We start from the raw sequence: 12,027 nt of genomic DNA, 5'->3' as shown, positions 1-12,027 counted from the left end.
ATGCAATTCCTTTTACTGTGCAAAAAACTGCTGACTAGGATCACAGCTCAGCTGTAGAAGGCACAGACACAATTTATGCAGTACACTTTTAAAACAGTTTTGAGCACCAATCCCTTAGAAGCATGACAGCACAAAAGCATGGAACAAACTTTGCAACATTTTTGCACTTACAATTTATCTTCTGGCAGGTTTAAAGTTATGCTGGCTTTTATTTCATCCCCAAAGCGCAGATATCCTAGAGTGGCTAATGAGATGTACAAGGTCATGACTATTCCCATGCCAATGTTCAGAGCCTGCGGGAAACGTGCAGTGTCCTTCATTCTGTTTTCCAGTGGGAGTACCTGGAATTAGAGAATCAATTAAATGTTTTGTTCTCACATTAAAACTACTTCTTTTCCCCTCTTTCAAAGCCCATTTCCAAAATTTAGGTGATTCTATCAATAAATGAGATTACAATAATACTTTATAGTCTGGAAGATCACAATATTTTATGCACCAAATAGAACTAAATTACTGAGAAGCACCTATATTGGCTGGAAAACAGCATCTGTGTGGAAGCATAAATCAGTATCTGTAAGTTAGAAAACCTTACCAGAGAAATTTACCATGCCTGGATGAAACTACACAGGCAATATGAGTAACATTAATTTTTTTTGTAACAGAATGGTTCAGAATCCAAGGGTAAATCTCCTATTTTTATTAGGCATGTCTGGGCTGTCAGTCTCCATCACAGACAAAACCTACCATGCACATGGCTGACAAACAAGCCCACGTTCAGCAGTCAGCCTCAGCTCTCCCTGGTAGAGAAGCTGGGGTCCATGACTACCAGAAGACAGACCCATGCTCTTCTTCATTCTGCTGACAGAGGTAGGGCCAGGCACACTGCTTTTCCCTAAACGAACTGCTTTGAGTCTCAGGTAGAACCAGGTGACTATGCTGGGCTTGTCATTACTTCAAAGTGAAGACAGAGGCATTACAATCATTCCTGCATGCAGATTGCCTTTACATGTACTATGGAGCATATCACAGAATGGCTTGGGGTGGAAGGGACCTCAAAGATCATCTTCAATACCTGTCACTAGACCAGGTTGCTCAAAACTCCATCACCCATGGCCTTGAACAGTTGCAGAGAGAAGGCATCCACAGCTTCCCTGGGCAACCTGTTCCAGTGTCTCACTACCTTTGCAGTGAAGAATTTCTTCCTAATGTCTAATCTAAATACAGCTACTGTTCTATTAACAGCTATCTGGATTTTATTTTTAGTTTTTAATTTTTTTATATTTTAACAAGTTTCTTTTCACATGCAGACAAGATTATCATACAATTGTCTATCTGAAACTTAGTTCATAAAGGAAAGCGAAGAAGAAGTGACAATACTATGTTCAATGCACTTTACTCCAGAGGAAGCATGAAAATGTAATTTTTTTTTTACTTTCTACCTGTCCTGCAACCTTTTAGCTTTTGCGTGTAAAAACCCAGTCAGTCTGAAGACCCACATTTCTCCAATAAATCAAAGAATTTAAAATTTAAAAAATTTTAAATTAAAAAATGCAAAACACTAGGACAATTCTCTTAAGCATATTAACTCTTGCTTTTAAACTATCCATTTGCTACAGTTTAATCTTTAAAATCAATTATGTCACTTCATACACAATAATGAGTAAATTAAAATAAAACATACTATACTAAACATGTTCTCACATCAACTTCCCTTTAACATTACAGCCTTCATTTATACTGAATGTAAGGAAATTATCTGCAAAAAGAAATACAGGATAACTAAACATGAAAACATTTATATCATGAAGAATGCAGCACACTCCAAGCTAACAAGTAGCTCTGTTAGTTTAGGTGGGGAATGGTGCTGAGTTACCAAGCAATACAGTTTTCCATGCTTTTAGTCAGCGTTGGTTTTTGCAGCCATGAGAAATCACATTTTTAAAATGCTAATTTCTCCATGCTTAGCCCTGAGTTAGTATCAGGACTAGATTCACCTCCAGACTGCACAGATGAGAAAGCTAATGCAGCCTTCCCTGCATCACTCAGTCCAGGTGGGAGCATCCCCTCCCAGCCTCAGCAGCAACCTGCCCCTGGTCAGGAACTCTGAGCAGCTTGAAGCATTTCAAGCCAGTTTTTGTCACTGCAGGAAATGCTTCCCTTGGCAGAATTGATCCTCATAGAAATTACACAACAAACATGAGCCAGGTTTTATACAGTGTCACGTATTCCAGACAAGCTGAAAAGTTCTGTACCTCACAGGATTAACGTGAAGCCAATTAACAACCAATTACATAAACTCCCTGCTCCCTAAACTGCTAAATTCCATCAGGATCCAAAAGATTGGCAAAGTGTTCATAAGGAGACAGAAGCTGACAGGAGGTATGACACAAGCCAGTGTTTGTTCTGACACTTTGACACTGTCTGGCAGCTGCTGTATAGATTCTTACTCTAAATTTCTTTGCAGTCCCTATATAGTCTGGGTTGCAGCAACTTCGAAAAGCCCCATATTTTAACTGAATTCAAAAGAGATAACGTTCTTTTCACACATGCTTCTCAGTTCTGGTTTTATTTCTTCCTTTTTGGAACACTGAAGTTGTGTTGCTTCAATGAAGCTGAACATGCTTTCTTGTCATTTTTTTCTGGAGGCAGAAATTAATTTCACTCTTCAATACTTTTACATGATTTTTTTAAAAAGCTCACACCCTACCTAGATGACTGAATAGGTCTGGGGGGAAAAAAAAGGCACACCTCCAATTCTTTTTGTCCAATATTTGCATCGTAATATCTTCTCTCAAAATGAATGTTGCATCAGTTCAGTATCTCACACTTCAGCGTTGCTCCACGCTTTTTCAAACAACCATTTCTTCTTCAAAAGGCAGTACAATTAATCTGGTCCAACACCTCCCATGCTCTTCAGAACTATAACTTATCACCACTTACACAATCACTGCCCAACCTAGTGATGGTAAGTACTATGGTCAGGGAAAACTATGGGGACTTCTCTCTCAAATAAGGTCACAGGGGCAGAATGCTGAAGCCAAGAAAACTGCGAGATCCATGAGATGAGTTAAGTTTCACAGTTCTGAAGATTTTTTTAATTTTTTTTTTTTTTCTAAAGAGTCTTTTCCCTGCTTCTGATTCCCATGCTCTGCGTCGTTCATGCTCTTTCCCCCCAAGTTCACAATAGTCCTGTCATAGCCCTAAACACCTATGAAATCTGGTATTTTAGACAAAACTGATCCTTTCTGTATTTTCTGATTTTCTATCATTTTCCTCCTTCCTCAGTTGAATAAATTCTCCATCTTTTTCTCTGTCTTCTTCATGGAGATCTTCCTGTCATTTTTGAGACAATGGGTCATGTTGCTACTACTACCTTCCTTGAAACTTAATATTTGATTCCTTAAGTAACTACCAAACTTTGGCTTCTTAATTTACTAAACAAGCATAATCCATCTTCCTTTCATCCACCAAATAAACTCAAAAGTGCCCAGAATTTACTGACAAAGAAGCATAGTCAGATCTTTGAAATAAACTGGCTAATCTATCATCAGGTGATATCAATTGGTGATCAGGAAGTGAGGTGGATTAGGAACTGGTTGAAAGGAAGGAGTCAGAGAGTTGTAGTCAATGGGGCAGAATCTGGTTGGAGGTGTGTGACTAGTGGAGTCCCTCAGGGGTCGGTACTGGGACCGGTGTTGTTCAACATCTTCATCAACGACCTGGATGAGGGTATAGAATGTACCCTCAGCAAGTTTGCTGATGACACTAAGCTGGGAGGAGTGGCTGACACACCAGAAGGCTGTGCTGCCATTCAGAGAGACTTAGATAGGTTGGAGAGTTGGGCGGGGAGAAACCTGATGAAATTCAACAAGGGGAAGTGCAGAGTTTTACATTTGGGGAAGAACAACACCATGTCCCAGTACAGGTTGGGGGCTGAACTGCTGGAGAGTAGTGTAGGTGAAAGAGACCTGGGGGTCCTGGTAGACAGGAGGATGACCATGAGCCAGCAATGTGCCCTTGTGGCCAAGAAGGCCAATGGCATCCTGGGGTGCATTAGAAAGGGTGTGGTTGGTAGGTCAAGAGAGGTTCTCCTCCCCCTCTATTCTGCATTGGTGAGGCCGCATCTGGAGTATTGTGTCCAGTTCTGGGCCTCTCAGTTCAAAAAGGACAGGGAACTGCTCGAAAGAGCAGAGCTACGAAGATGATTAAGGGAGTGGAACATCTCCCTTATAAGGAAAGGCTGAGGGAGCTGGGTCTCTTTAGCTTGGAGAAAAGGAGACTGAGGGGTGACCTCATCAATGTTTACAAATATGTAAGGGGTGAGTGTCAGGGGGACGGAGTTAGGCTTTTCTCAGTGATGACCAGTGATAGGACAAGGGGTAATGGGTGTAAATTGGAGCATAGGAGGTTCAAGGTGAATATCTGAAAAAAATTTTTTACTGTAAGAGTGACAGAGCACTGGAACAGACTGCCCAGGGAGGTTGTGGAGTCTCCCTCATTGGAGACATTCAAAACCCACCTGGATGAATTACTGTGTGATGTACTCTAGGTGACCCTGCTCTGGCAGGGGGGTTGGACTAGATGATCTCTCGAGGTCCCTTCCAGCCCCTAAGATTCTATGATTCTATGATCACCCATTATGCAAAGTATGTTCACTTTCATTTCAAGCTGTATGCAGGAGGTACAAATATTCCCCAGGAATACATTCTTTCCCCATCCCTTGCCTTGATTATCCTGCTACACTAGAGCTAAGCTGCAGGGGACTGTCCAATTCTAAACAGAAATCTCTACCATGCATTTCATATGACTGGACCAAAAAAACCCAGAAAAGAATTGAGCCTGCAGATAATCAGATAATTGTCATGGCCACTAAAATCTAACCTTGTAATGGGACAGCTTAGTAGCAGACATGAGGTCACCTTTCCCTTTTCCAGGAAATACCTCTAAAATGGCAACAATGAAGCAATCCTCTATGCTTTACACTTTAAAACTAAGTAGGTCAGGTGGAACACACAGCTATACAGATATTTTCTTGAGAATTTTGGAAAATTAAAACCAACACATTCATCAACATTTACTCAGAAAAAAAAAATAATATTATCCATCTGTGATCATTGCTTTTAACTGGAAGAAGGTAGATTTTGGTTAGACAATAGGAATAAATTATTTAGTGTAAGAGTGGTGAGACACTGGAACAGGTTGTCCAGGGAAGCTGTGGATGCCCCATTCCTGGAAGTGTTCAAGACCAGGAGCTTTGAGCAACCTGGTCTAGCGAGAGGTGTCCCTGCCCATGCAGGGGGGTTGGAACTAGATGATCGTTAAGGTCCCTTCCAAACGAAGCCATTTTATGATTCTATGTTCTACAACAACAAAAAAGCTGTTCAGGAGGCTGAGGGGAGACCTCATCGCCCTCTACAACTGCCTGAAAAGAGTTTGCAGGGAGATGGGTGCTGGTCTCTTCTCCCAAGTAAATAACCACAGGACCAGAGGAAATGGCCTGAAGTTGCACCAGGGAGGGTTAGACTAGACATTGGGAAGAATTTCTTTACTGAAAGAATGGTCAGCCACTGGAACAGCCTGCCCAGGGAGGTGGTGAAGCCACCAACCATCCTTGGAGGTATTCAAGAAACATATAGATATGGCACTTCAGGGCATGCTCTTATGGGCTGAGGTTGGGGGGTTTTTGTTTGGTTAGTTTTCAGGGTTTTTTAATTTTGGAGGTTTTTTTGTGAGTTGATGATTGCACTCAAGAGATCTCAGAGGTCCTTCCCAACCATGATGATTCTGTGTGATTCTGCATGTGATTCAAAGCAAAAAAAAAAGCTGAAGAAGATATCAAAGGCATGTAAACGTCAATTCTGTACTACCTAACCTCAAAAGACAGAAGACTGAATTCTTAGGAAACCAGTGCAGCCCAGGCCTGACCCATTCCATCTTGTTTGCAAAAGGCACCAAGTAACTGACTTGTTCACTGAAAGGTGGATCTATAACCCTTCCTCATCCTGGGAGAACTGTCTACAGAAAAAAGTATGTTTTCTCCACATCAATTAATGATCATAACATACATCATAACATACATAACATACAATTTTATCCAGCAAAAGATAGAAGCCAACAAAAATTATGTTCCTAATTAATCAGACAGTTCCAGCCACACTATTACTCTCCACACCCCACTGCATTTGGAGCTATTATATTGCTATGTTTTGCTTGCCTGTCCTTGTCCATCTCCTTTCACTGTGCAGAAAAAGTCTTATGCAATATTTTGAGCACCAAGCTTTTATTCCATCACTTCTAGACCCATTTTTAAACTCACTCTCTTGAGGAAGATACAGATCATCACTATTTTGTAACAAGTGCAGTAAACAGTTTTATTTTCCGTAACAGATCCCTCATGACTGCAAATAAAAGGATAGCTACTATTACCCAAGGAAAGATGCAAGCCAAATGGTGACTGTACATATTTTTAAATAGTAAAAGGTTTATACAAAATAAATAAACCCAGAAGGCATGTCCTCATTACAGAACACTACCTTCTGAAATTTGCAGAGCAATTCCAGTAACTCAAAAAAACAACCTTTTCAGGTTCTCATAAAGAAGATTTCTAGTTGTTTCACCAGGAAAAATAACTACTCATAGCCACAAAAAAACCCTGACCTATTGTCCAATTCTGATGACCTTGAAAGAATTATATAAATCCTACTTAGCTTGCCATCTGAAGCTGGCATTTTCTCTACAGGTTCTTTTTTCTTTTTTACTTTTTTATGCTTACAAGCTTATTTATCACTCCAGTATGACATTTATTTACTCTCTAGCTTACTCTGAAATTCAACAGAAGCCACACAAGTTTGTGTACTATAATGTCTTATTTTATGATATTCATTAAATATAAAATACTTCTCTACAATTCAAACTGAAAATTAAAAAGCAGCATTGTAGTTCTGTCACTAGTATTTTTAAATGTCATGTCAAAACCATTGAAGTAAAATTATATGCTTTGCTGTCCTTTACATCACTATGCAATTTTATCCAGCAAAAGATAGAAGCCAACAAAAATTATGTTCCTAACTAATCAGACAGTTCCAGCCACACTATTACTCTCCCCACCCCACTGCATTTGGAGCTGTAGCCTGCAGATCACATAATAATATATTCTAACATATCCTCTGTAACTTATGCTACTCTCAATATTTCTATAAGGTGATAAAAAAACCCATGAGATAGAAAGACAGCAAGTGTGGCTGAAGAGTATATTTCACTGCAGTAATACATAGAGGTTTAATACATGATCAGGAATTTTCTGGTTTGTGGTTCACAAGTTAAAAACTAACTTCCCCAAAGCTGCAATGACAATAACACCTGTATGCTAGCCAGGGATCATACCCACATAAAATTTAAACCACCTTAAAATAAGCTATAATGATCACAAAGCTCTCACATATCTGTATCTGCTTCTTTGTAGGCTGGAGTAAAACAATTTAGGAACTTTAACCCATTTTAATACAAATTATTCAAAATAAACAGTCCTCCCAAAAGGTCTTTTGACTTTTATCCAAAATGCTTTTCCACTCATAAGTTGCTTTAGCTTCTGAAGTGACACAGGACAAAGAATGCATTTATTGCAAGGTCCTGCATTGGGCTCAGCAAACTTTACAACTGAAAACCTGAAAAAAATAATTAACAATATTTCCATCCGGGATTAATGAGTACTCCAGGACATAAACAGGATTAAGCATCCTACAAAGTTTTGTAACTCTAAATACACAAACTTCTCTGTCCTGGGATAAGGAACATTGAAAACAGCCATGCACACTTCTGGACCAAGACAATTAAAACCCAACAGGACTAGCAATCAAAAGGGTTTTGCAATTCACACCTTACTTTTTAACATCCTATCAAAAAAGATCAATCCACCCAAAACAGAAGGGAAGGAGGACACTGAAGACTGTCTTTGTTTTTCATAGACAAGCAGAAAGTTTCATACACTTGTTTGACATGAGAGCACAGCACCTTGACAACTGAACCACTCATCATTTTTTCTGTGCTGCACTCAAACATCTCGAGCACAAGTTGAAGAATATACAAAAAAGCTGGAAAATGCACAACATTCCACTTCCTACTGTAATCATCTTCTTTCTCATGCTGTCGCAATTACAACATTTTCACTTTCCACCTCTCCCATTTCCTTTAGGATTTTCTTTCTGCCTCTCTTGACAAATCAATATGATTTTTAAGCCACATCATTTATTAGGGAGATGCTGCTGCTGCTTGAGGAAGCATTCAAACAGTGCATGATTAGGGCTCTTTCAAATCCAGGAGAACATGTATTCATATTTTTTTTTTTGCTTAGGAACACTATTCCTTCAGTGAACATTCAAGAAGATTATAGAGTTTAAAAGTCTTTTGACAAAAATCGTAGGTCTATTAATATCTAACAATTTGAGCCACACAATAAAACTGTCTTTTTTAAAAATCTGTTGTCTCCATCACATTTGATCATAGAAATGCAAATTATTCTATGACATGGAGTAGATGTAATTTACAAATAAAATGTGTGGGCAAAATTATATTTAAGAGGTAAACTAGAACTTTAACCTCATTTATTGTGATGCATATACACACACACTGCAATGCTACCTCCCATCAGTAAAAAGACTGTTCAGAGAGGGGGGAAAAACCTACTACAGATGGTGAAATTCAGATGCTGCAATTCAGATGCTGCAAATTAAACAAATATGAAAGCCTAAAACTAAGGATGAAATGCATTTATTCTAGTTAGCTGTTCTCTCCAGGAAAAGTTACTACGATTTTGCACTTTCACAACTATATTCGAAAGTCATGAAAACTCAATTTTTACATATTACTTAAGACAATTCCATACACTGCAGAGAATTATTTAGAATAGATTGGAAAGGAAGAAGAACTCTTACCTGAACCATTACAAGTAAGGGCAAAAGAGCAACAGCTTAGAAGGATTATAAGACGGTGAACAGGGGAGAAGGAAAATATCTGACCAAAAAAGCAAAGAAACTGCATAAAATATTTCTACTTGAAATTATTTAACTATGCTGCTTAATTATATGTATAAGCATAAAAAGTGTATGTCTCACACAGGCTCTACTGCACGTATACTTAAGATAGATGAGTTTTCCATCTAAGACAGAGTTACATGTAACGAGAAGCAACAGCTTTTGTGCCTCACTGAAGCCAGATGTATCAGACCCCGAAACCCACCTGCCACAAGCTGGCAAAGCAGAACACATGACAGTTTAGCACACTGTTACTCCTGCTCTTTTAAATTTCTCCAAAGTCACAGACAAAAGAAATTTCAGGTGAGCCAGCAGTAAACTTAAATGCTTTTATTTTCCTACTTGTGTAAATGCATGTGTACCTTAGGTCTTCTAAGGAAAAAGAAACATTTGAATGTTGCAAGCACCAGATATGAGATGACACCTGAAATAAAGTTATATTCAGGAGTCTTCTGTTTGTGTCAGGAATATTTGCCTTATATATACGAAGCATTAAAGTTAGAATACGCACAAACAAATGGTTCTCCAGAGTAAAAGGAATTTTCTCCATAATCAGGAAGTGCCTGACAAATTTGGTTACCATGTTGGCCGATAAGGAAAGAGCAACTGTTGTCATCTACGTGGACTCATGCCAAGCACAACGACCTTGTCTCTAAATTGGAGAGAAATGGACTTGATGGATGGACTACTGGATGGATAAGAAATTAGCTGGATGGCTGCACTCAAAGAGTTGTGGTCAACAGGTTTCCAAGTGGAGACAAGCGATGAGTGGTGTTCCTCAGGGACCAGTAGTGGGACATGTGCTGATTAACACCTTTATCAGTAACATGTACAGTGGGATTGAGTGCACCCTCACCATGTTTCCTATGACACCAGGCTGTGTGCAGTTATTGACACGCTGGAGGGATGGGATGCCATCCAGAGGGACCTTGACAGGCTTGAAAGGTGGGACTGTGTAAACCACATGAAGTTCAATAAGGCCAAGTGCAAGGTCCTGCACATGGGTCCAGGGCAATCCCAAGCACATATACAGACTGGGCAGAGAATGGATTGAGAAGAGCCTTGATGAGAAGGACATGGGGTTGTTGGTTGATAAGACATTCAACATGAGCTGGCAAAATGCGCCTGCAGCCCAGAAAGCGAACTGTGTCCTGGGCTGCACTGAAAGAAGTGTGTGGCCAGTAGGTCAAGAGAGAGTATTCTCCTCCTCTTCTCCACTCTCTTAAGACCTCACCTGCAGTACAGTGTCCAGTTCTGGAGCTCCCAACATATGGACATGGAGCTATTCGAGTCAGTCCAAAGGAGGACCACAAAGATGATCAGAGGGCTGGAGCACCTCTCCTACAAGGACAGGCTGAAAGAATCAGGGTTGTTCAGCCTGGAGAAGAGAAGGCTCTGAGAAGATCTTAGAGCAGCCTTCCAGTAGTACCTGAAGGGGGCCTACAGAGAGTGACAGAGCACTGGAACAGGCTGCCCAGAGAGGCTGTGGAGTCTCCTTCTCTGGAGACATTCAAACCCCGCCTGGACATGTTCCTGTGTGATGTGCTCTGGGTGATCCTGCTCTGGCAGGGGAGCTGGACTGGATGATCTTTTGAGGTCCCTTCCAACCCCTAAGATTCTGTGATTCTACAACAAAGCTGGGGAGGGGCTTTTTACAAACAAGGGTTTATAGCGAGAGGACAAGGAGCAATGGTTTTAAGCTGGAAAAGGCTAGATTTAGATTAACTATTAGGAAGAAATTCTTTCCTATGATAGCGGTGAGACACTAGAACAGGTTGCTCAGGGCAGGTACGGATGCCTCCTCCCTGGAAGTGCTCAAGTACAAGTTGGATGGGACTTTGAGCAAGCTGGTGCAGTGGGAGATGTGCCTGCCCATGCAGGGGGTTGGAACTAGATGATCTTTGAGGTCGCTTCCAGCCCAAACCATTCTACTGCATGTCTCTTGCTGACAAGACATTTAAAGTCCACATTTACCATGTACATTTATGAGTAGGTCATCTCCAGTCATGAAATCCAGTTACCTACACCTGGTTCATCCAAACGTAAAAACATCCTCTGAGAACGCACACCTTTCATATTTTGATGCTACAAGCGTTTGCATCATCTCAAAAGAACACCAAAATAATGGATATACCCTAGGCCAGAGATACAGCAAGTAGATTTAGATGATGCTGTGTTACCTGATAAATGTCTGTTTCTGACAGATCCAGTCTGGTCTAGAAGACAACAGAAGAGTGCCAATGTGTTTAATTTTTTTATACGATAATACAAACCTGGCAAAATAATTTTTGACAATGAGATGCTTTTATCTCAAAGCCACAGGCCTAACAAGCTGATCTACATCCACTCTCAAAATCCAAGTACTGACACTTTAAAATTATAATCCACTTACTTTTCTCTGTTTTTAAATCTCCTGGAATTGGTTAGCTGCTGCCTAATGTGACTCCAGAGCCTGTCTTTTCGTATACAAATACCACTCTACTTTCTACTGCAAAGCTGTGATATCCAAATTGAAAAGCACTTTGAATAGACATCTTCAAGTAATAGGCTAAAATACCAGAAGCCTTATTTTTCAAAACATGAAAATAATGTTTGAAAGTAACTCCTGAAGGTTATACTAAAACACCACTTTCACATTTGGATTTAGTTATTGTGTCTCAAATGAGAAAGCCAACTAGACTTTCACTGCAAAATATTCATTACATGTAGCTGCTATTATATAAGCATAACATTATGCAAAGCTCTTACCAGCATATGGCAATGGTACAGACATATCCAAACCTGAAGGCTTTGGTTTTACTCTTCTGAAAAGCATGTTCAAGAGGTTCAACGACATTTTGGTCACACTCAGGAGCCGAGTCTGAACAAAAATGTCATGTTATTATAATTAACAGAACTAACCCTCCCCTTTAGAATACAAAAGAGGCTCTCAAATAGTTCTTACAAAATAAAATTATATGTTCTGTGTAAGACACATTCACTCCACTTTATCAGCTGC

General features: G+C 39.9%; 1 protein-coding gene across 1 annotated transcript in view; it reads right to left on the bottom strand.

Annotated features, from left to right (window-relative positions):
• Positions 1 to 12,027, bottom strand: part of SLC36A4 (solute carrier family 36 (proton/amino acid symporter), member 4) — a 94,131-nt gene that overhangs the window by 61,138 nt on the left and 20,966 nt on the right. The window contains exon 8 of the mRNA XM_010001484.1: positions 172 to 341. Within this exon, the coding sequence (XP_009999786.1) occupies positions 172 to 341 (170 nt within the window). The remainder of the gene's footprint in view (positions 1 to 171; positions 342 to 12,027) is intronic.

This window comes from Chaetura pelagica, unplaced genomic scaffold (genome assembly GCF_000747805.2).
Source record: "Chaetura pelagica isolate M959 unplaced genomic scaffold, ChaPel_1.0 scaffold647, whole genome shotgun sequence".
Lineage (NCBI taxonomy): Eukaryota > Metazoa > Chordata > Aves > Apodiformes > Apodidae > Chaetura > Chaetura pelagica.
Note: the sequence above shows the minus strand (reverse complement) of the source record. Positions and strands in the feature narration are given on the sequence as shown.